Here is a 24039-nt window from a genome sequence, read left to right as displayed (position 1 = left end):
CCCTGCCCTAGACACCACAGACATGGACAACAGACTCCCCCTTAAATAGTTGTTTATTGGCAGTAGGCTGGAAATGGCGGAGTTAGCGTACACAGACAACACCAGGCATCAATGTCACGAGGGAGGCAAGAGTGACGGGAAAGAGCAGCCTGGAGCCCCGGTTGAGGCCCCCTCTCTTCAAGAGTGAGTGTGGGAGGGGGCAGAGCCTGGAGTGTTGAGGGGGCAGCCTTAGAACACCTCCGCTTAGTAAGCATGGTTAGAGATGAAGAGGGACTCACTGGCTGCAGCCCCCGCCTTACCACTTGGGCTGTACTTTCCTTGGCAGGCAAGGCTGTTGGCCTAAAAGGGGAGAGGAGCCAGAGTGAGAAGGTTCCTTCTCAGATCCCATCCACCCCAGCACCCTGCCCATCTCCTGCCCCATCCTCACCAGGGCTCGCTTGACGTATTCTTCCTGGGCAGCCTTCATGTTCTCCTTCTTTCCACCCCAAGTCTTCAGGGCAGAGGCCTGCAGGGCTCGGCCGTAAGAGAAGGTCAGCGCCCATGGCTTCAGCAGGGGACACTTGTTGATGGCGCTGAGGTTGATGGATGCCTCCTCTTCACTCTGGCCTCCAGATAGGAAGGTGATCCCTGTAGAAGAAGGGGGTGAAATGGGGTAGGGGCTGTAGTCAGAGACCCGGGGGAATGGTAGGAGGCCCTAGAAGCTGACCTGGAAATTAGAGCACATGGGCACAAGGTTTATGGGTACAGTCTGTCTACCTCCCAGAGGTCAAGATGAGGGTGTGGGTCTCACCAGGGACAGCGGGGGGCACTGTGCGACGCAGCGCTGTGACAGTTGCCATGGCAATCTCCTCGTGAGAATATTTATGGGTGCAGGCGTGGCCTGGGGTTACCATATTGGGCTTCAGCAAGGTGCCTTCCAGGTAGATGTGGTGGTCACTCAGAGCCTTGTAGACAGCAGCCAGCACCTACGGCAGGGCGGGACCAAAGTGGGGTGGGGTGAAGCAGGGAGGGGTACGGGGGTCAGCCCCAGAGCCCCCAGCCCAGCTCTCTAGCCCACCTCACTGCCCAGGCAGGCAACCTACCTTCTCGGTTACATACTGACAGCGTTTCAAGTCATGGTCCCCATCAGGGAGGATCTCAGGCTCCACGATGGGCACAATGCCATTCTGTGGGGTGAGGGACAGGGCAGCCTTGAGGCCTCCTAACCCAGAGCCCCACCTACGGCTCTCCACAGCCACTGACCAAGATCTTATCTCCATGACGACAGAGACCCCTGGCTTCACAGCCCTTGGCCGATTGCAGGAGATCAGCCATCTCCCCAGATCCACCTGCACAACCCCTATTCTGCTCTTCTGCTTGCAGAGCCCTCCACGGGCCCAAGCCTCGTGCGTGGTGAGGATCCGGGGCAGTTGCCTTGGGGAAGGTAGGTAGCCTGGCACATGGGTGGCAGGCTAGCTGACATGCTGGAATGGAAAGAGGTGGGAAGTGGCCTCTTGGGGACCTACAGGCCCACCTGCTGGCAGATGCTGGCATAACGGGCCAGGACATTGGCGTTTTCCATGATGGCGAGGGTGGAAGGGGTGTGTTCCCCTATCTTCAGCACACAACGCCACTTGGCAAAGTCAGCTCCGTCCTTCTTGTACTGGGCACAGCGCTCCGACAGCCCATCCAGCCCTGTAGAGGGGACGGAGGAATCAAAGCATGGCAGAGGAGGGGGCACGTGGCTCCCACACACCCTGGGCACCCAGAGGGGTACCGAGCTGGGTGGGCTGGTGGGTAGGGCTGGGAGCTAAACGGTTCTCACCTTGGGTGGTTGTCTCGCCGTTTGTTCCTGCCAGGGGTACCACACCCTTATCTACCTGTTGGAGTGGGGCAACAACACAGGACAGGGAAGTGATCTCTAGTGCCCTTTTCTCCTCTGTAGCCCCGCCCTGTCCCCGCTTTACTTCCTCTCTCAAGTATCTTTCCTGATTTGCAAATGTTTCACATAGTCACGTTATCTGATCCTATAGAGCAGGACACACACAGAGAGCCGGGGCTCCTACCACTTACTAACCCTATGAGCAAAACGCTTCATGGCCTTGAGCGTCTAGTTTTTCAATTGTATAATAAGTGTAACACCTGCCTCTCACAATTGCAAGGATTAAAAATGCCAAGCAGGTCCCATATGTCTCTAGCTTTTTTACACGCGATTTGGAGGTGATCTGGGGCAGACTCCACCCAAGTCTCCAGGCTTCCGACCCGAAGTTCATCCCCCAGCCTGCTACTCTGGATTTCTTTCCCCCAGATCCATCTTACATCTCACACCCTGAGGCCTAGCCCCCTCACCTTGATGCCCACAACACCGCCCTTGGCTTTGATAACTTGGGGGAAGGGACGCCCATCATCTGTCTTCTGGTAGAGCGTCTCATGAAAGAGGATGACGCCCCCAATGCAGGGATTCACGCGGTCGTCGGCAGTCAGCAGCAGTTGGCGGTAGAAGCGCCGGTTCTCCTCGGTGTTCTCGGTGCCAATGGACTGCAGTCGCTTGGCAATGCTCCCTGGAGGGAAGCATCACATGGGAATAAGGGGATCAGCCTATCACCCCCAACCTGGGGCCCTCCTCCCACTGTGTCCTGCCCGCACCGGTGGACTCATCTGCAGCCAGGATGCCCTTGCCCGGAGCCACGATCCGGTGAGCAATGTCAGAGAGCTCCTTCTTCTGCTCCGGGGTCAGTGCTGGGTATTGGTGGGGCATGGTGCCTGTCGGTTCCTGGGCAGGAGACAGACCAGGGAGGGCTAGTTAGCAGGGTCTTCCCGTGGTCTCCCAACAAGCAAGGCCCCTTGCCTGGAGGTCAGGGCAAGGGACACTTGCTGTCCCCAGCTCTCCCCTACACCTGACTTCCCTATACTAGGCCTGCCTCCGGTACTTTTCCTAACTCTGTTGCTGGGTGTTGCCCAGCTGAGGGTGGGGCTGTATACTGGCATCTGGAGTAAAGGGAATAGGCCAGAGCCATGGACAGGCAAGTCACGTGGAAGCCGGACCCTCCTGGCTTGCGCTCTGCCATGGGGTCACCTTGCCTGGAAGCAAAACCGAACCAGAGTATTTTAGAATTAGAGGTTGTGCAGAAGGCAGAAGGCCCAACCTCCTCATCGGAAAGGAGCCTGAAAAGGGAAAAGGTCTGTGTTTCAAGCCACACAGCAACCCTAGAGCCAGATGTGAGCGTAGCACCCAGATCTTCTGACTGTTACAGGAGTGTTCCTTGCAGAGATCCCAGGGCTGGCTCAGGCTCCATGGCCTCAAGGACACCTCAAGGTCAGGCTTCTCCCCCCACGGTGGGGGGAGGTTGTTAGAAAAAGGGTGTTAGGAAAAAGGCAGGAGGGTCATCAGAAGCCCAGAAAAGGGCCGCAGAGGAAGCCTAGCCCGAGGTGGAGGAAAGGGGTGGTTTGTCGCTCTCACTGGTCATACAGGGTGAGAGAATGTGAAGGAAAGGCAAGCGCCCACCCCCTCCCCTGAAAAATGCTCATGTCTGCTCTGCGGCTGCAGCTGTTCCAGGCTCAGAATCAAGGTCACCCGATAAGGAAAAATAGGGAAAAGTGTTCATGGGGCATCAGAAGCTGCCGAGGGGTTTCCCCTGCTCGGCGGGGGCACCCGCCTCCCAGGACAGGGACCAACCACCCGCTTTCGGGAACCCTGAGGCAGTATATGAGCTGGCCCCCACCCCTCGGGGCCTCCTAGGATCCCTGCAGAGGCAAAGGGGCCATAATACTTGCACCAAGAGTCCTAACAAGAAAAGGGGAGGGGGAAATGGTACTTCATCTCGCCCTGCTTCCTTCCTCCCTGCCGTGACTCAGCGCGGAGCGGCCCTTGGACTGCGCAGCAAACCGCGGGAGCTCAAGCTGGAAGAGTTGGGGAGTCTGGGCTAGGAGCACAGGTGTGGGTGGTGGTGGAGAGGGGAGATGCTGGGTCCGGGTGGGGGGGCTCCGCGCGGACGCCCGACCCGCCACTACATCCCGGATCCTTCCCCACGACCCTCTCCCTGACCTTCGCACGTGGCGAGGGGCGCTCACCTGGCACAGGAGAGGGGCGGACTGGCGGGGTGCAGCGGTGGAGAGCCGCGGGCTGGCGAGTGGACTGAAGGAGCGAACACGGCAGTCGTCACCGGGACTCTGGTTCTGAGGCGCGTTCCAAGGGGAACGCAGCCTACTCAGCTCCCGAGGGGGGGGCGCGCGGGGGCGGGCGGGAAGGAGGTGGTGCCGCGCCTTATAAAGGCACCGCTCCACCCTCCGCGGAGATTTTCCCTTTGCAGGGGGCCGGAGGCGCCCCGGCGTCCAATTGCAGGCGAGGGACTGTGCGAGAGACCGCCCCCCGAAAGGCGAAGCCCGGAGGCGGCGCTTGGGCGACGACAGTGCGGCGAGAACACGATCCCTTCCCCCACCCCGTCCCCCTCGGACGTGACTCGGGCCACATCCCGCGGGTCGCGGGGGCCCTCCCCTCCCTCTCCCTTCTCCTCCCCCCACCCCCCCCCCGCTTGGCGTGCTTTGGGGCGCTGTGACTCAGCCGATTTGGGGCACCGGCAGAGATGGGGATGCGGTGGGGGTCGGGTCGGAGAAAAGCGGGTGGCACAGCCCGAGAAGACTGAGGCTCAGCTTCCCCCGCCAGGGGCCCAGTCCAGCGGCCCGGGGCAGCCCCAGCTTCCGGCTGCGCTGAGGCAGCGTGCGTCGCGTTGTAACCGAATCCAGAGGTCAAGCGACTGCGAGCCCCGGCGGAAGAGAGGGCGGCGAGGGCACGCACGGGGAGCGCGAGGAGACGGCAGGGGTTGGCAAGGGGCGGAGGCGAGGCGGCAGCGGTTCCGGGTGTCCCGCGGGGAGACATCTGCGCCCCATTCCGGCGGGTCTGGCTCCTGCCGCCCGGGCCGCCCCCCGAAAGCCAGACCCAGCGGAAACCCGCCGGCTACTGCTCTGCCCAAGCAAGTCTGGGGATGCGGGGCCAGAGTCCCTGCGAAACTTCTCCCTGGCACTGACTTCCTTCTCCAAAATAAAATCCGTCCGCCCGCTGTCAGCCTCCCAGATATTTTTCTAGCCTCCCCATCCTACCTGCCAGGTCTCCCCCCTTAATCCCGACGCCTTCAGCCCAGCCCCACCCCCGCTCCGTCCTGCTGGCGCCCACCTGCGAGGAGGAGGCCGAAGGAGCGGGCAGAGCCTGGTCAGCAGCGAGTGAGTCAGGCCACACCCGGGCTGGGTTATAAGGCAGCTCCTGCCCTACCCCCAACCAATGTCCCCGACCTTCTCCGGTGACCCTTGCCCTTTCCTCACCACAGATCCCCTGGCAGGGGATCTATATTTAGGGAAACCTGAAGCTCCTGACATTCATGCCAGCTGGGGGCCTAAAGTGAAGGATGGGGAGGAAGCTGTGGGCCTGCCTCTTTGGGGGTGGGGGGAGGGTCCCCTGTCCACTCACCAGTACTTCAGAGGAAATTTCTTCCTTGGAAATCCAGACTGATGCCCTCAAAAGGTTGTCAGGAGAAATCTTTGGACAGGGATCTGCGCGGAGGAAAGGAGGGTAGGGGACTCAGATCCGTGGCCTTCCCTGTCTCCTCTGCTCCCCTGACTCCGGGCCTCTCGCTGGCTGCTGTGATTCTCCGGAGCCTGTTTCTTTAGAGGGAGAGCAGATGCAGGCACTACACTCACACCTCAGAATAACGAAGAGTCCATGGACAGGGTGTGCCTGGGGTACCCCTACACCCTGATATTCAAGGCCCAAGTTTGTCCCATAATGCTCACTGTGGTGAGCAGTGTCCCCCACCCTCACCTTCAAATACGATCATTTACTTGGGGAGGGGGAGAGGAGGGCAGGGGCACCTGGCAGAGCACCAGCCACTCTCTCTTCTGGCCCTCCAAAGGGGCCGCCATGCCGCTGGCGGAGGGCTCCTTGAGTCCCACTCTGCAGGGAGGCAGGCTCTCCACTGCTGGTTGCCAGGCTGGTGAGCTGGGTAGTCCATTTGTGGTTCCAATAGCCTGGAGAAAAGTGTCCTGAGGCCCCTCAGGGTACAGGGCCTGTGGGCCCTGGGAGCTGGCCGCTCCCCAAAGGGCAGGGACCCTGCGTCTTGTCATCGGAGCTTGATCTCAAAGCAGAGACAGTTGAGGCTCTGGCAGTCAGGAAGCTGGCACGCACAGGCACAGTCACAGAGCGGGCAGCAGCGAGGGCAGCGAGGGGCCCAATCCTGAGGGAGAGGAGAACGGGGTGAGGGAGTTGGGCAGGAGGAAGGGGGACCAGAGCCTGAAGCTGTTTCCTTCTCAGGGGAGAAGGGAACAGAGTGGCCTGCAAAGTCCCATTTGCCCAGTGGATCAGAGGGTGCCATTCACCATTCTTCGGAACAAATCAATTCTTTCTGCTGTTGAGAAATCAGCAAGGAGGCAATGTTCCTAACAGCTGGGTTCAGGAGCTGGAAGAAATCATTCGGTGGGCGGTGGGGGGGTCCTTTCTTTCTTCCCATCTTATGGATGAGGAGACTGAGGACCAGAGGACAGCTGGCCCTGGACCCACGCTTAGGTCACAATGTTCAGCTCAGAGATGTTTCTCTTATAACACGCAATTCAAAGTCGTTAGACTGGGAAAGCACACACACACTGTCTATGATGAAAACAACTTGTTGGTTTTGTGGATTTCTTCCTTGGCCTGAGACGAAGCTGGATCTCATTCATCCTCTATTTCTGAGCACCTACTCTGTGCCAGGCACAGACTATGTTCATGAATGATTTTTAAAATCTAGTTTTCCTTAAAAATGGTAATTTGCAGATTTAATTTTTTAATGTTTAAAAGGAGTTACATCTCTTTTATTTATCAGAACCTTGAGTAGAGGGCCTCTTTACAAAAGAGGAAACGGAGGTTCAGAGAGGGGAGTGATCGTGCAAAGGAATACAACGAAGGAGTGGGGCTGGGATGGGTCTGGGCCTGCCTGCTCCCAGTCCTGAGATGCCCCCTGACCAACTGCTTCCCAGGGGCATGAATAGCAGCTTCTTTCAGGGTCTGCTAAGGCAGGGACAGTTCATCTCCCGTCTTCACTGAGCTACCAGGGGACTCACGCTCAGCAGGTGTCTGAGATACAGATGAATGTTGAATGAATGGATCAATCAAAGCATATCATTTTTCCCTCTTTAAGCAAAGAAGGAAGAAGAGGGCTTCTCATCTCCCAGGGGAGACAGAAGGTCTGCCTCTTGGGGAATAGGAACAGCAAGTCCTTAGGAAGGGAGAACCGGTCCACTCCGACCCACTCCTCTTCTGCCCTGGGACACGGATGATCTGTCACCGCTGCAGGCAGGGACTGGAGTCAGGCCAAGTGGCTGGAATAGGACCCACCCAGGATGTGTGACAAGGCTGGCTCCTTGAGGCCTAAGGCAGAGTTAGTGACAGTCACAGTTGCACAGCTCAATCAGACACCGGGCCAAGCCAGGAATAGGGGAATGACCTTTAGAAGAGCTGAGGTTTCGGGGTGCAGTGTCCGATGACTGGTGAGATCAGATATCACCAGGGGCTCCGGTGAGGGGAGGGCATCTGCTCCTGCTAAAAGAATTGTCTCTCTAGAAAGAGGTAGAAGTATATCATGGTGGAGGGGAGAGAGCGAGGTGGCTTCCTTGTGTTTGATGGGGGTGTGGTTTGGGGTGTCTCTGGGGAGTCCCAGTCTGGGCTGAAGTCAACTCTGTGGGTTTTTGGAGGACTTGCACCGTCATTCTGTGCGCAGAATTGGGGGCTGAGAGAGGTCCCACAGCTCTCGCTTCAGAGAAGAGGGTATTAAAAGCATTTTTTGGCTCTGCCCCCAGGAAGGGTTTGGCTCTAGTTGTTAATAACTAGCTAATGGATATCTCGACTCTCACAGGCAGCCTTGTGGCTTCTGGAAGGAATCTGCTTTTTAAGTACATTAAACAAGGGCTCCACATGACTGTTAAGCCCTGTGTTTCTTTAGGCCTGTAGTTTTTCACCCTGATTTCTTTCACTTTGAAGTTGTGAAGGCCAGCCATCGTTACTGTTTGGAGCTCAGGGTTTGAATCTAGTTCAGGCCCAGGTGTGGCTAATTCATGATTTGTGCCTCAGTTTCCTCATCTCTGAAATATATTTTAAATATAACACCTACTTCACAGGGTCACTGTGGGGAATCAGTGGAAGGCACGAAGCACGGTGCCTGGTAGGGAGGGAGCTCTCAGCAAAAGGGAGCTCCTCTGTCACAGCGCTTTTCCCTCAGCAATAGCTCTTAACCCTGGTGGTATGTGTCAGTCGTGTAAGAACTTGTTAAAGATTCGCAAATTCTGATCCCATTCCAGATCTGCTGGGCATGGGGCCTGGATGCCTGGCTTCCCATTTAAGCCTCGTTCCAGCTTCTGATCACACAAAGGGCTGAGAACCAACCACTGCCCTGGATTGCATCATTTCTCACCCTCGATTCAGAATGTGAGGCAATTTCTCACATTGCCTACTTATTTCTCTGTCCTTTGCGGGAATGTAAGCCCCGTGGTGGCCGTGTCTACCTTGTTTCCACTGCGCCCCCAAGGCTCAGCACAGTGCCTCAACAGTGACTCCATAAATCTTCCATAAGTGAATAAATAAATGAATGAATGAATTAGGTCCTCACGACATTCCTGTGAAAGAAGTAACATAGGCAGGTTTCTCCCCGAGAGAAAGAGAAGCCCGGGTCTGTGTCTCCACCCAGGCTTCAGGCCTCTGTAAGCCTCAGTTTCTACAGCTGTGAGGAAGCCAAGAGCTTCGGAGTATTTGTGGTGGCTATTGTTACTATAAGGAACCTGAAGAACACAGAGGCCTTACTGTGCCTTGTGGAAAGACAGCTCAAGGAAAGAATGACCATTCGTCATTCTAGAATCCTTCCTGGCTCTGGCAGAAGCCGGGTAGGATCAGGACCTGAGGTCTCCAGCTTGGACGCCCTGCAGCCCTGGAGGCGGCAGTGGGAGGAGCCAGTCCCTCCTGACAGCGCACCTCACTTTCAAGGAGGAAGAGAGGCCTCTGACTCTTCCCTCCCCGCGGACAGAAGGTGAAGGGAGTGGTGTCCCCAGGAGAGGGGCCAGAAATCATTGTGCAATTGAGCATTTCTTATAGAATAGGAGGTTTGAGGACCCAGGGTCTTCTCCTTTTGCCCCTTTGTCCCCCTAGCCCCAGCCCTGGGCCCCATCTCCAGGCTATCCCTGGGAAACCAGACGCAGATTACCTGAAAGAGGAGAACTCCTTGCCCCATAATTTATTTTGAAACTCAAAACATCTTGCAGGGATTTGCAACTGCAGTCTGCCCAAGTTACGAATTTGCTTGGTCTTTTCCCCTCACTCTTCCCTCCCTGGGGAAGGTCCCCACTTCAAGGGCAGGAGCTTTGCTGTCTACATCTCTGAGCCCAAAATCATCAGAGCCTAGGAAGGTGGTCAATTACACTTAACATGTGGCTTTAAAGCCACAAATGCAAAATTGGCCTGTCCTCTGTGAGCCAGGCTTCTCCCTGAGGGTTCTGTTTCAACACATGAAGGAGCAATTTGCTGTGCAAGACTCTACTGTGGAATGCTGGAAACGTGATTAAATTTCCCTGAGCCAATTTATTCCCCTGCAAAAGGAGGATAAAAACATGGATAGGTAACCAAGGTGTGATGCCACGTTAAAAAGGGCAAGTGGCAGATGTGAGGAAATAGTCTGTGTGGTATATGTGGTATGACTACATTTTTACCAATAGTAAAATACAACAGTGATAGTACTGTATGTGTATTAGTATATGAGGGACATACACCAAATGTAGCAACCTTGGTTAGAGAGCTAGTTTATAAAGTGACTTGTACTTTCTATGTATTTCTACATGCACACTTTGTAATTAAAAAAAATACATATAGATAGGTTTTTAAAAATATCCAGCTCTCGGGGTTGTTAATCAGGTAGCACAGTATCTAGAACATCGTATTTACTCTGCAAACAGAAGGAGCTCTGTGTCTTTTCTTTTAACTACCATTTTCAGAAGTAGAAATGTGCCCTACATGTTACATACATTACCTTTCTCCAGATGCTGCCCTATTTTCCTTTCTCCAAGTAGCTTTCATTACCAGAAAATATCTGATATGTTGTTTTTGGCTGTCTCCACCTGACCCAGTACCTGGAACTGTGCCTGGCCTAGAATAGGTACTCAGTAATAAATTTTGTTGAACCAAAAAATGAATGCAGGGCTTTCCTGGTGGTGCAGTGATTGAGAGTCCGCCTGCCGATGCAGGGGACGCGGGTTCGTGCCCCGGTCCGGAGGATCCCGCATGCCGCGGAGCGGCTGGGGCCGTGAGCCATGGCGGCTAAGCCTGCGCGTGCGGAGCCTGTGCTCCGCAATAGTAGAAGCCACGGCAGTGAGAGGCCCGCGTACCGAAAAAAAAAAAAATAATAATGCACAGAGAGTACCAAGATCAGGACTCACGGGCCAGAACGAGAACTCACAGATTCGGCGGGCTGGGGGCAGCAGGCATCCAGGTAGTGGGCTGGGCTGGGCAGAGGAAAGTCACAGGCTTCTGCGCAGGTCCAGCAACAGTCTTGGGGCTTGGAGGCGCCTTGCTTCCTGCAGGGGGAGCTGCAGTCTGTGCAGCAGCCCTGGGCCTAAGAGAAGGCAGGGCTCAAGCTCTGGGCCAGGCGGCAGGTAGGGAGGTACAGCCAAGACTCAGTTTTGGGGAGAGGGGCAGCAGAAGGTTCAGCTGAGGACGAGAAGAGGATCTCCTGGTCCCACGAAAGGGACAGATGCGGGGACTAAATGGTAAAGGTGTCTCAGGGTAAGGGCCTACAAATGAGGGGAAAAATTGACCAGGTTCCTCCTCCCCCAGGCCCACCCTTCAGCCCCCACCAGGCCCCTCACCAGCAGGCAGTGCCTAGTCAGCAGCACTAGGCCCAGCAGCAACAAATAGATGCCCACAGCGAGGACGACAATGGCAGGGATGGGGAGCAGCAGGGAGGGGCTGCTGACGGGAGCCGGGGTTGGATTCCACGGGCTAGAGGAGGCCTGGACAGCACAGGAGGAAGGGGTGATGAGGAGATGTGGAGGGGCTGCAGGGACACAGAAATACCAGGAGGGACACGGGAGGTGGCTGGGAAAAGGGGAGGAACAGCCACCAGGTGGTGGGGAGAGAGTGAATAGGACTACACTGTCTTGTCCCCAAACCTGCCTTTTCTCTTGTCATCCCCATTTCAGCACCATCGAGGACCTGTTGGTCATTCTAGACTTTTCCAAGATTTATTGCCTTTCCTTTCAGAATGCCTCTCCAAACAGATCTATTGTCTCTGCTTCCACTGCACTACTTTACCATCCCTCAGCCCACAGTACTGGCCTCTAACTGTCTTGCAACCTGCAGTTGTGACCCTTTCCACACCAGCTGTCCTGCGTATCCCTCCCTCCCTTGCGGTCCATCAATGGCTCCTACCGACTCAGTCCAAACTTCTTATCTCAGCGACAAAGGCCTCAATCTGGCCCTGCCTACCTCTCCCTCTCCCCCATTACACTCCAGCCATACTGAAGTCCTAGCAGTTCCCCAAATGCCCTGGCCTCTCCCTCACGCCCACCTCTCTGCCCATGCTGTTCCTTCTGCCTGGGATGCCTTTTCTTCTCTGTTGCTTGGCTAGCTCCTCATCTTGCCAGAGTGGGATGTGCCCTTCCATGGGAAGGCCGTCCCTGCAACTCTCTTTCTGTCTCACAGCTCTTGTCCTGAGCTGGAAGGGTCTATGTTGGGTAAAGAGCCCCCTCTCCAGTCCAGGCTCCAAGGCAGGCAAAGTCAGGGTGAGTGGAGGGCGCTGAGGGGGCCGCTCCAGAGAGGGGTAGGACTCACGTCCATTGGGCAGGACAGCGCCAGTCAGTCCAGGAGCTGCAGAGGAGAGAAAGTCCTGGGCCTCAGACACTGAGAGGGGCCATTGGCCTGGGATGCCCATTCTCCTCCTCCCATTTCCCGTTTGGGGAAACTGAGGCCCAACGACGGTCCCTGGTCCGGACAGCGATGATGGGGACTCGGGGCAGCGCCTCCTTCGCAGGCCCCAGCCCGACCCTGGCCACATCCTACCGTTGTCCCCAAACCCCGGGCTCCCTCCAACGACCTATCCCCATCACCTGCGCCCTCGGGGCCGCGGGCAGTTCACGGATTCCGCTCCTTGTTTGCTCCAATCGGCCGCAGCTACTGCACCGCCCAGAAGCCTCCCGCTGCTTCTCCCTGTTGTCATGGGGATCAGAGCGCCGCTACTACGGTGGCCGCTCAGACCCAAAATTCCTTCTACGCGCCCCTCGTTTCCCTTTTCCAGTCTGTGGACGCCCGCTCTTCTTTCTAGTCGATGTCCGCTGGGCTTTGCGGCAGTTACCGAGTAGAAATGGCGAGAGTTCCCGCCGCTTCCCGCCTGGCTCGGATCCTCATCGTGTGCTGGGTCCTGCGGCGCTGCAAAAGCAAGCCTGAACCCCCGGGCTACACCGCCCACTGGCTGTGTGACTTCGGCCAAATCACTGCGCCTCACTGAGTCCATTTTCCCCTCTGTAAAACGGGGAAACGCCTGCCTCCCAGGGATATTGTAAAACTCAGAGACACTTCTTAATTGTATAGAATTATCCTCAATAATTTTTCAACCTGACCCCCCCACTCATTTTTATTGACAGTGCCCAAATTTAAGAGCCATCATCTGGTCTCTTCAACCTTCACATCATTATCAAAGTGATTTCCTCCCACCCACGTCAGATCTTGTGCCTTTTTTCTTTTTTAAAAAATAAATTTATTAATTTAATTAATTTATTTTTGGCTGCATTGGGTCTTCGTTGATGCGCGTGGGTTTCCTCTGGTTGGAGTGAGCGGGGGCTACTCTTCGTTGCGGTGCGCGGGCTTCTCACTGCGGTGGCTTCTCTTGTTGTGGAGCATGGGCTCTAGACACGCAGGCTTCAGTAGTTGTGGCACCCAGGGTCAGTAGTTGTGGCTCGCGGGCTCTAGAGCGCAGGCTCAGTAGTTGTGGTTCACGGGCTTAGTTGCTCCGCGGCATGTGGGTTCTTCCCGGACCAGGGCTCAAACCCGTGTCCCATGCATTGGCAGGCGGATTCTTTTTTTTTTTTTTTGAATTTTATTTTATTTATTTTTTTATACAGCAGGTTCTTATCAGTCATCAATTTTATACACATCAGTGTATACATGTCAATCCCAATCGCCCAATTCAGCACACCACCATCCCCGCCCCCACCCCCCGCTGTGGCTTTCCCCCCTTGGTGTCCATACGTTTGTTCTCTACATCTGTGTCTCAACTTCTGCCCTGCAAACCGGTTCATCTGTACCATTTTTCTAGGTTCCACATACATGCGTTAATATACGATATTTGTTTTTCTCTTTCTGACTTACTTCACTCCGTATGACAGTCTCTAGATCCATCCACGTCTCAACAAATGACTCAATTTCATTCCTTTTTATGGCTGAGTAATATTCCATTGTATACATGTACCACATCTTCTTTATCCATTCGTCTGTTGATGGGCATTTAGACTGCTTCCATGACCTGGCTATTGTAAATAGTGCTGCCATGAACATTGGGGTGCGTGTGTCTTTTTGAATTATGGTTTTCTCTGGGTATATGCCCAGTAGTGGGATTGCTGAGTCATGTGGTAATTCTAGTTTTAGTTTTTTAAGGAACCTCCATACTGTTCTCCATAGTGGCTGTATCAATTTACATTCCCACCAAGAGTGCAAGAGGGTTCCCTTTTCTCCACACCCTCTCCAGCATTTGTTGTTTGTAGATTTTCTGATGATGCCCATTCTAACTGGTGTGAGGTGATACCTCACTGTAGTTTTGATTTGCATTTCTCTAATAGTTAGTGATGTTGAGCAGCTTTTCATGTGCTTCTTGGCCATCTGTATGTCTTCTTTGGAGAAATGTCTATTTAGGTCTTCTGCCCATTTTTGGATTGGGTTGTTTCTTTCTTTACTATTGAGCTGCATGAGTTGTTTATATATTTTGGAGATTAATCCTTTGTCCGTTGATTCGTTTGCAAATATTTTCTCCCATTCTGAGGGTTGTCTTTTCGTCTTGTTTATGGCTTCCTTTGCTGTGCAAAAGCGTTTAAGTTTCATTAGGTCCCATTTGTTTACTTTTGGTTTTATTTCCATTACTCTAGGAGGTGGATCAAAAAAGATCTTGCTGCGATTTATGTCAAAGAGTGTTCTTCCTATGTTTTCCTCTAAAAGTTTTATAGTGTCCGGTCTTACATCTAGGTCTCCAATCCATTTTGAGTTTATTTTTATGTATGGTGTTAGGGAGTGTTCTGATTTCCTTCTTTTACATGTAGCTGTACAGTTTTCCCAGCACCACTTATTGAAGAGACTGTCTTTTCTCCATTGTATATCCTTGCCTCCTTTGTCATAGATTAGTTGACCATAGGTGTGTGGGTTTATCTCTGGGCTTTCTATCTTGTTCCATTGATCTATGTTTCTGTTTTTGTGCCAGTACCATATTGTCTTGATTACTGTAGCTTTGTAGTGTAGTCTGAAGTCAGGGAGTCTGATTCCTCCAGCTCTGTTTTTTTCCTTCAAGACTGCTTTGGCTATTCGGGGTCTTTTGTGTCTCCATACAAATTTTAAAATTTCTTGTTCTAGTTCTGTAAAAAGTGCCATTGGTAATTTGATAGGGATTGCATTGAATCTGTAGATTGCTTTGGGTAGTATAGTCATTTTCACAATATTAATTCTTCCAATCCAAGAACATGGTATATCTCTCCATCTGTTGGTATCATCTTTAATTTCTTTCATCAGTGTCTTATAGTTTTCTGCATACAGGTCTTTTGTCTCCCTAGGTAGGTTTATTCCTAGGTATTTTATTCTTTTTGTTGCAATGGTAAATGGGAGTGTTTCCTTTATTTCTCTTTCTGATCTTTTGTTGTTAGTGTATAGGAATGCAAGAGGTTTCTGTGCATTAATTTTGTATCCTGCAACTTTACCAAATTCATTGATTAGCTCTAGTAGTTTTCTGGTGACATTTTTAGGATTCTCTATGTATAGTATCATGTCATCTGCAAAGAGTGACAGTTTTACTTCTTCTTTTCCAATTTGTATTCCTTTTATTTCTTTTTCTTCTCTGATTGCCGTGGCTAGGACTTCCAAAACTATGTTGAATAATAGTGGTGAGAGTGGACATCCTTGTCTTGTTCCTGATCTTAGAGGAAATGCTTTCAGTTTTTCACCATTGAGAATGATGTTTGCTGTGGGTTTGTCGTATATGGCCTTTATTATGTTGAGGTAGGTTCCCTCTATGCCCACTTTCTGGAGAGTTTTTATCATAAATGGGTGTTGAATTTTGTCAAAAGCTTTTTCTGCATCTATTGAGATGATCATATGGTTTTTATTCTTCAGTTTGTTAATATGGTGCATCACATTGATTGATTTGCATATATTGAAGAATCCTTGCATCCCTGGGATAAATCCCACTTGATCATGGTGTATGATCCTTTTACTGTGTTGTTGGATTCTGTCTGCTAGTATTTTGTTGAGGATTTTTGCATCTATATTCGTCAGTGATATTGGTCTGTAATTTTCTTTTTTTGTAGTATCTTTGTCTGGTTTTGGTATCGGGGTGATGGTGGCCTCACATAGAATGAGTTTGGGAGTGTTTCTTCCTCTGCAATTATTTTTTTCTTTTTCTTGCGGTACGCGGGCCTCTCACTGTCGCGGCCTCTCCCATTGTGGAGCGCAGGCTCCAGACACGCAGGCTCAGCGGCCATGGCTCACGGGCCCAGCCGCTCCGCGGCATGTGGGATCCTCCCGGACCGGGGCACGAACCCGTGTCCCCTGCATCGGCAGGCGGACTCTCAATCACTGTGCCACCAGGGAAGCCCCTTCCTCTGCAATTTTTTGGATGAGTTTGAGAAGGATGGGCAGGCAGATTCTTAACTACTGCGCCACCAGGGAAGCCCAGATCTTGTGCTCTTTCAATTTTTCACCCCCACGCCAAAGGGCTCGCCACTGACTCCAGGATAAAGCCCAAATGCTTTAGTTGACTGTCCACACCATCCACCCTGGGCCTATCTTCGGTTTATTCATTCACAATGTATCCCACAGCGTGTCAAGCACTGCTCTAGGCTCTGGGACTCTAGCAGAGACTAAGGCAGACAAATTTCCTGCCCTCGTGTTGCTTATATTCCACTGGGGGAAGAGGATCAGATAATATGTATACAGATAAGATCGTTTTGTGCCCCATCAACTCATTCAAGTTTCCACCGTAGGATCTGTTCAAGGTTCCTGAACCAGTGCATAGGGTTTCACAACTGCTGTTCCCTCTGCGTAGAACACCCTTCCCCTATCTCTCCCCACTGCCTCCACCCCAACCAACACCTTCCTCGTCCTTTGAGCCACTGCTCAGTTTTGCTCAGTCACCTGCCTGCCTTAGGCAGAGGTGACTGCTTTGGTCATCATATACGTACAGCTGCTCTAGCACTTCTCACAAGGTAGTTAAATTCTCCATTTCACTGACTGGCTCCTCAATTAGACCACAAGTGCCTGCGTCTAAATCGTCTCCATATCCCAAGCCCTAGCAATTAGCCTGGCCTTGAGGGGGCCTCCACTAAGTACTTACTGATTCTGTGAATGAATAGAATCCAACCAATGCAGTAATGTTATCTAGATCCCCTGGTTCCCTTGGCTCTTAAGGCACTCCTACCTCCCACTTTCATTCCTGACCTGTGTGGTTCTCCACACCCACGCTTGTACACAAGATCGCGCACACGCGCGCGCACATGCACACTCAGGTAAGCACACCTCCCCCACAGAGGCCTCAGACTTCATCCATGATTTCTGCATTCTGGCATGTTCCCCTGAAAGCAGCACTGTACACCTGCTTCTGTCCACATTCTCCACCCCAGTGTACCTCGCCACAGCTGCTGCCCCAGGGATTTTCTGCACCATGAGGCAGCCACAGAAATTGCCAAGGTCTGTGTTCCTGGTTCCCAAATCTCTCCTCTCCCCTTCAGCCACACTGAGAGGGTCCCAGGCACCTTCTCTGCCACCCCAGCCCTCTCAGAGGGGGATTCAAGCCCAGAAAACAGGAGTCTAGCTGTCCCCAGTGACACCTCTGTTGAGTCGAAGTCTGGGTCAGACTGCGTGCTTAGGGCTGTCCTGTTGTCTGCCCCTATCTTCGCAGAATGCTGAGACCCAAGATGAAACCAGTTCCCACCTCAGCCCCAGGAAAGGCTTCAAGTGACACATGGCCCCTCCCTCTCTTCAGCTCCTGCCAACGGAGAGACATCAGCCTTGGCAAGACCTCTGGACACGTCCAGGGCCTGCAGTGGCCAGACTCACCACGGGTGGTATTCTGTTCCTGCCACGGGTGCATACATTATGCAGGAGGGTGGACAGGGCACCAGGTCTGCTCACTGCAAGGCAAGCCAGTAGGAGGGGTGATGTATGCGCCCCACTTTGCCAGGGCCCCACTTCTACCCACATCACACCAATTGTTGGAGGCAGGGAGAAACTGACTTCACAATAGCTGAATAGCCATAAGATCTCCCTTTTTCTAAAGTTCAAAGCCGGCGATGTTAGATATTCTCACCTGTAGTTTTACACTGCCCCTGGGAAAGAGAGTAACAGATGATGTCCTAATCGTCATGGGGTGGGTGGGAGGCCTGAGACGCAGAGAAAACCAAGAAGATGAAAGACACCTCTGCAGACCTGGGCTTGCATATGGGAAGGCAACCTGGCAGTTCTGATTTTGATCTGATACTTTCAACCCCCTCCTATGGACATCAGATAATATTGCCTCCCAGAGACAATGAGGGGTTCACCAGCCTCCTTATTATGAAAATGAAAGGCCTAGGCTTAGATAATTACTTCTTATCCCCGGGGGAGTAAGAAGCTGAGCTGAGCTGAGCATCAGCAGAAGCCTCTTCACAGACTTTATCTTTTTTTTTTTAAAACATCTTTATTGGAGTATAATTGCTCTACAATGTTGTGTTAGCTTTTGCTTTATAACAAAGTGAATCAGCTATACATATACATGTATCCCCATATCTCCTCCCACTTGTGTCTCCCTCTTACCCTCCCTATCCCACCCCTCTAGTTGGTCACAAAGCACCGAGCTGATCTCCCTGTGCCATGCAGCTGCTTCCCACTAGCTATCTATTTTACATTTGGTAGTGTATATATGTCCATGCCACTCTCTCACTTCATCCCAGCTTCCCCTTCCCCCTCCCTGTGTCCTCAAGTCCATTCTCTACATCTGCATCTTTATTCCTGTCCTGCCCCTAGGTTCGTCAGAACTTTTTTTTTTTTTTTTGGATTCCATATGTATGTGTTAGCATACGGTATTTGTTTTTCTCTTTCTGACTTACTTCACTCTGTATGACAGACTCTAGGTCCATCTACTTCACTGCAAATAACTCAATTTCATTTCCTTTTATGACTGAGTAATAGTCCGTTGTATATATGTGCCACATCTTCTTTATCCATTCATCTGTCGATGGACACTTAGGTTGCTTCCTTGTCCTGGCTATTGTAAATAGTGTTACAATGAGCATTGTGGTACATGACTCTTTTTGAATTATGGTTTTCTCAGGGTACATGCCCAGTAGTGGGATTGCTGGGTCGTATGGTAGTTCTATTTTTAGTTTTTTAAGGAACCTCCGTACTATTCTCCATAGTGGTTGTATCAATTTACATTCCCACCAACAGGGCAAGAGGGTTCCCTTTTCTCCACACCCTCTCCAGCATTTATGGCTTGTAGATTTTTTGATATGGCCATTCTGACCAGTGTGAGGTGATAGCTCATTGTAGTTTTGATTTGCATTTCTCTAATGATTAGTGATGTTGAGCATCCTTTCATGTGTTTGTTGGCAATCTGTATATCTTCTTTGGAGAAATGTCTATTTAGGTCTTCTGCCCATTTTTGGATTGGGTAATTTGTTTTTTTGATATTGAGCTGCATGAGCTGCTTGTATATTTTGGAGATTAATCCTTTGTCAGTTGCTTCATTTGCAAATATTTTCTCCCATTCTGAGGGTTGTCTTTTCGTCTTATGGTTTCCTTTGCTGTGCAAAAGCTTTTAAGTTTCATTAGGTCCCATTTATTTTTGCTTTTATTTCCATTTCTCTAGGAAGTGGGTCAAAAAAGGGCCTTGCTGTGATTTATGTCATAGAGTGTTCTGCCTATGTTTTCCTCTAAGGGTTTTATAGTGTCTGGCCTTACATTTAGGTCTTTAATCCATTTTGAGTTTATTTGTGTGTATGGTGTTAGGGAGTGTTCTAGTTTCCTTCTTTTACATGTAGCTGTCCAGTTTTCCCAGCACCACTTATTGAAAAGGCTGTCTTTTCTCTATTGTATATTCTTGCCTCCTTATCAAAGATAAGGTGACCATATGTGCATGGCTTTATCTCTGGTCTTTCTATCTTGTTCCATTGATCTATATTTCTGTTTTTGTGCCAGTGCCATACTGTCTTGATTACTGTAGCTTTGTAGTATAGTCTGAAGTCAGGGAGCCTGATTCCCGGCTCCGTTTTTCTTTCTCAAGATTGCTTTGGCTATTGGGGTCTTTTGTGTTTCCATACAAATTGTGAATTTTTTTGTTCTAGCTCTGTGAAAAATGCCATTGGTAGTTTGATAAGGATTGCATTGAATCTGTAGATTGCTTTGGGTAGTATAGTCATTTTCACAATGTTGACTCTTCCAATCCAAGAACATGGTATATCTCTCCATTTGTTTGTATCATCTTTAATTTCTTTCATCAGTGCACAGACTTTATCTTATTTCATCCTAACAGTAGACCTCAGTGGCAGAAGCCATCATTTTCACTTTACAGATGGAAATGAATTAGGACCTAGTTGAGAAGGAATTTTAGAACCAGGCAAGATCTAGGTTTGAATTCTAGTTCTGCCACCATGTGTCTGTGTGACCTTGGGCAAGTCAGTTGACCTCCCTGACCCTCAGTCTTCACCTGGAAAGTAGGGATTACATAAGAGACTGGCAGGGCTCGTTGTGATGATTAGAGGAAATGTATGCAGAGCTGCTGGCACAGAACGGGGGTCATTAAAAAATAGAACAACGTGGGACGTCCCTGGTGGTCCAGTGGCTGACTCCACTCTCCCAATGCAGGGGGTCCGGGTTTGATCCCTGGTCAGGGAACTAGATGCCATATGCCACAACTAAGAGTTTGCATACTGCAGCTAAAGATCCTGCATGCTGCAGCTAAAGAGCCCACATGCCACAATGAAGATCCCATGAGCTGCAACTAAGACCCAGTGCAGACAAATAAATAAATATTAAAAAAAAATAAAAAATAGAACAACAAGAACTATTAATGACTGTCACAATGAATACTTACAATGTGCCACATAGGAACTGTGTTCACATACATCTCATTCAGTCATCCCACAGTCCTATGTAGAGGTACTGCTCTTGTCCCTATTTTATAGATAAGTAGCCTGAGGCTCAGAGGAGTTAAATCACTAGCACAAATTCTTCTGGCTAATGAGTAACGGAACTAAGATTTAAGTCCAGGCAATGGGACTTTGTGTGTATTCAGCTGAGGCTCAGAGAAGTTCTGACACTTGATCAAGGTCACACAGACAACGTATGGGAGAAAAAGGGTCTGGACGCTTAGTTTTCTCACTCCAACTCACCTGTTGTGCCCCCTCGGCGGCCTTTTCTATTGTAGAGATGAAGGGTGCGACTGAACTTGCCTGGAACCTAACACTAAATAATAAATGATCTGGCGCACTGTCCAGGACACACCCCAGAGCACGGGGAGGGGGAATTGGACCCTTCCCTGGGTATCATGTGGGAAACAGGCCACTTCTGGCTGTTTATCGTTTACTTATTCACAGGCTTCGATGATATCACACCTGCACACCTCCGCAGGGCCGCGGCGGCACGGCACACAGGTAAAGAGGATGCGCAAGATAGCATTTGGACCTAACGGAGGCTGAAGGAGCAGGAAACGGTAAACTCCAGGCCCGGGGTGAATTGTGTGACAGGTCTGTGAGGTCCACTTGGGGGTGAGAGACCCACCTGGGAAGCCAGGCTGGAGCGGGAAAGCGGCGGCCGAAGTCGTGGGAGCTTGGACGGGCACTGGGGCAGCGCCACCCCACGCTGCCCGTCTCCACGCGGGCGCTGCCTGCTGCCTTCCAGAGGCGCGTGTAGCCAGGGGCTGCACTCACACGCCAGAACTGGCTGGCATATCCCTTCCTCCGCGGGATGTTCAGACCCTCCTGGAACGCCCAGACAAGGGACCACGGTGTGTGGAATGCATCCCATTTTGGGTTTATTTCAGGTGGTACAGCCATTAAGCAAGAAAGCGCTGCGCCCGCGCGCCCCTGGGCGCGCGCGCGCGCACACACACACACACACACACACCTCTGAAAGCCATTCTCTTTCCAATTCCCTTTCAACGCTTCTGATTATTCCAGGACAAAGTCTCATTGCGCTGCCAGAAGCCCTTTGACACCTCTCTATCCATGCTTCTCTTGTCTTTAACAAAGAGAGAGAGGGCGGCCTCCAGCTCAGAATTCTGAGCACGTGCTAATATCTAGTGAGAATGTAAGAACAAGTGTTTTTTTTCATTTTATTTTTTGTTACCTTCTATTTACAACAAATAATACTGGTTTTCTATTTTCTGTTTACTGATAAAAAGTTTCCTTTTAACGTACATGGTTAAAAGCAGGTACTCTGGAACTCATATTATTAGGTTCAAATCCCAGCTCTGCTACTTACTACCCGTATGACCTTGGGCAAGTCACACAACCTCTCTGTGCCTCAATTCCCTCAACCGGAAAGAGAAAGTAATAATAGCATCTCCCTCTTGGGTTATTGTGAGGCTTACATTAATTAATATATGTGAAAAGGGTAGACTGGTGCCTGACACCTAGTATATGCTGTAAAAATGTCTCCTATTATTAGCTCAAATAGGGGGGAAAAAACCCCTGAGGTTTAGAGAACACTTCTTTGGACCAATTCCGCCATTTTCCATGTGAGGGAACGAAACTTTGGAGAAGATAATTAAGCAGCTGAGCTAGGATCTGGTAGGTCTCTGGATTCCCAATCCATTTACCAGCCATTTCAATCTTCAGAATTAATATAACCTCTCAGCCTCAGCTTATTCATTGCAGAATGGGACTAATACTATTTCATTGGATGTTGGGATGCTGTGTGTAAAGGTGGCTCAGAAAACGAGTTGGTATGGATGTCTCCAGTGCGTTCTCAACAGGGGAAATAGCACCCCCCACCCCCCAAGAGGGCAGAAATTGGTTCTCGGCGGGTGAAAAATATCTTTTAGATATACAAAGCACAGACATATAGTATATAAGTTCATGAGAAATGGTGATTAGAAACAAAATGTCTAAAAAAGGCTTGGGGAGCAATAGTTAAAAAGAAGTTGAGAGTTGAGAAATACTGCTCTTAACCAAGATTTTTCCAACTTGGGTTGTTACTCATAAGTGGATTATGAAATCGGCTTAATGGGTCATGATAAGCATTTGGGGAGGAAAAATGATAAAGGGGAACAATGATATAGTACGGCGTGCGCTACACATAATCAGGATCAGAAAGTATCCTGAGAAAGTTTCAGTTCAGTTTGGCATGTGCCTGCCGGTGCTGAGTCATGAAATAAAAGTCTCTCTTGAGGCTCACTGTAAAAAAAATGGTGCAAGCCATTCCTCTAAACCACAATTTTCCTTTTCTCCCCTCATTATTTATCTCTCAGACAAGCCCATGCAGCCTCGAACTATTTTACTCTGAACAGGAAGAACCTGATAAGGAAATAAAGAAATGTAGAAGACAGTGTCCAGATTCCAGTAAAACTAGGGCCTGACCTTTACCAGCTCATGGCCAAGGACTCTTCCCTTCCTCATTCTCTGTTCCAGGGTAAGCCACAGCTACGGAGGAAAATGACTGGCCCTCAGCACCAGAGGGACCTCCCCTCTTAGATTCCTCCCTCTTCCTCCCTCTTCCTCCCCTCCTCTGCTCCCGATGTGAAAGGCAGCAGTCATGTTGACGGAGTCTGAGTCCTAGCTCTGCCATTTACTCTGCAATCCCAGGACAAGTCATTTAATTTCTCTGATCCTCAGTCTTCTCAGCTATAAATGAGGAAGTTATTTGTAAGGTTGTTGTGGTGCTTAAATGAGAGAAGGTAGAGAAAGTATATTAGTATTTTAGTGCCTTGTATACTGCAGGTGCTCATGATAATAGCAGCTAACAGGCCCTGAACGCTGTGTGAAGAAGTTTATCCATGTTATCTCTATTTCATCCTCTAAATGAGCTTACACAGGAGTAGAGAAGGTAACAGGGCAGACTCCAGTCAGGCTGCCTAGTTTCAAACCTCAGTTCAGTATCTTTTCACATGTTTAAGGGCTGCCTATAGTTCTTTCTTTCTGACTGCATTGTCTGCCTTTTAAAAAGGTGCTTTCCTCATAACCCCACATAAAGTCTTCGGCTTACATCACCTTGGCCAGACCTCTAACTACCAGGGAGGCTGGGAAATATAGTTTTTTAAGTAGGCACATTTCAGTCTCCACCAAAATAAAGAAGGTGATAAGGATGATACCGGTTAGGCAACCAGAGTCCTCATCTTCAACAGTCTTATCTCGCTCTTGATTTAACCTTGAATTTAATTTTCAAAGGCCTATCCAGAGGGGAGAAAATGGAGGAAACAAGTAAAACAGTTAACAGAGATAAGCTCTGAAAATGTCACTGACGTGTCTAAATTGTAGTCAATAATGTTTTGTTTCTTTTTTTTTCTTAACCATTCAGTTTCTTTAGGAAATGAGTTTACGAGTTTTCTATATCTGTTTAATATTAGAGAGACCAATACAGTCAGAAAATAGGGTTGAAAAAAATCCCACCTCATTAACTCCCTGACTGTGTAACCTTGGACAAGGTACCAAACCTCTCCGTGCCTCTGTTTTCTCATCTGTAAAATGGGTACAATAATAATCCCCATTAACAAAGTTGTTGTGAGGAAATGACTTGATATTTTTAAGCACTCGTATCAGTGTCTGGCCCATAGTAAATGCTATATAGTTAGCATTTAATGAGCTGGCATTATTATTATCCCAACTTCACAGATG

At 50.4% G+C, this 24039-nt stretch overlaps 2 protein-coding genes across 4 annotated transcripts; both read right to left on the bottom strand.

Moving 5' to 3' along the window:
• Window positions 1-35: 35 nt before the first annotated feature.
• On the bottom strand, window positions 36-5284 carry ALDOA (aldolase, fructose-bisphosphate A). 2 transcript variants are annotated; one of them, XM_067706218.1, is made up of 10 exons: window positions 5150-5227; window positions 4051-4114; window positions 2626-2752; window positions 2329-2540; window positions 1805-1859; window positions 1514-1674; window positions 1083-1166; window positions 791-965; window positions 428-627; window positions 36-339 (listed from the first exon to the last, which is right to left on the bottom strand). In XM_067706218.1, exons 3-10 carry the CDS (start codon window positions 2735-2737, stop codon window positions 244-246), a joined length of 1095 nt encoding a protein of 364 aa, XP_067562319.1. In that variant the 5' UTR covers window positions 2738-2752; window positions 4051-4114; window positions 5150-5227; the 3' UTR covers window positions 36-243. The 2 variants fall into 2 exon arrangements, with proteins under 2 accessions (XP_067562319.1, XP_067562318.1); XM_067706217.1 differs by lacking the exon at window positions 4051-4114 and having other exon boundaries at window positions 5150-5284.
• A 150-nt stretch (window positions 5285-5434) lies between these two features.
• LOC137206964 (uncharacterized) lies at window positions 5435-12406 on the bottom strand. Of its 2 annotated transcripts, none has more exons than XM_067706219.1 (6): window positions 12088-12406; window positions 11550-11848; window positions 10849-10992; window positions 10440-10595; window positions 5842-6203; window positions 5435-5634 (listed from the first exon to the last, which is right to left on the bottom strand). In XM_067706219.1, the coding sequence occupies exons 2-5, from the start codon at window positions 11643-11645 to the stop codon at window positions 6090-6092; spliced, it is 510 nt and encodes a 169-aa protein (XP_067562320.1). In that variant the 5' UTR covers window positions 11646-11848; window positions 12088-12406; the 3' UTR covers window positions 5435-5634; window positions 5842-6089. The 2 variants fall into 2 exon arrangements, with proteins under 2 accessions (XP_067562320.1, XP_067562321.1); XM_067706220.1 differs by having other exon boundaries at window positions 11813-11848; window positions 12088-12401.
• Between the last annotated feature and the right edge of the window lie 11633 nt (window positions 12407-24039).

Source organism: Pseudorca crassidens, chromosome 15 (genome assembly GCF_039906515.1).
Source record: "Pseudorca crassidens isolate mPseCra1 chromosome 15, mPseCra1.hap1, whole genome shotgun sequence".
Taxonomy (NCBI): domain Eukaryota; kingdom Metazoa; phylum Chordata; class Mammalia; order Artiodactyla; family Delphinidae; genus Pseudorca; species Pseudorca crassidens.
The sequence above is the reverse complement of the archived record's forward strand: the minus strand, read 5'-3'. Positions and strand labels throughout refer to the sequence as shown.

What these genes read in the sequence shown, in the direction of transcription:
- ALDOA (XM_067706217.1), bottom strand. Translation starts at nt 2,737, where the DNA reads ATGCCCCACCAATACCCAGCACTGACCCCGGAGCAGAAGAAGGAGCTC. An exon ending in GGCTGCAGATGAGTCCACCG is followed by an intron (nt 2,541 to 2,625) that starts GTGCGGGCAGGA and finishes GCTTCCCTCCAG; the next exon opens with GGAGCATTGCCAAGCGACTG. An exon ending in CGGCGAGACAACCACCCAAG is followed by an intron (nt 1,675 to 1,804) that starts GTGAGAACCGTT and finishes TCCCCTCTACAG; the next exon opens with GGCTGGATGGGCTGTCGGAG.
- LOC137206964 (XM_067706219.1), bottom strand. Translation starts at nt 11,645, where the DNA reads ATGGAAGGGCACATCCCACTCTGGCAAGATGAGGAGCTAGCCAAGCAA. An exon ending in GGAACAGCATGGGCAGAGAG is followed by an intron (nt 10,993 to 11,549) that starts GTGGGCGTGAGG and finishes TGTGCTGTCCAG; the next exon opens with GCCTCCTCTAGCCCGTGGAA. An exon ending in GCCCCCAGCCCGCCGAATCT is followed by an intron (nt 6,204 to 10,439) that starts GTGAGTTCTCGT and finishes CCTCTCCCTCAG; the next exon opens with GATTGGGCCCCTCGCTGCCC.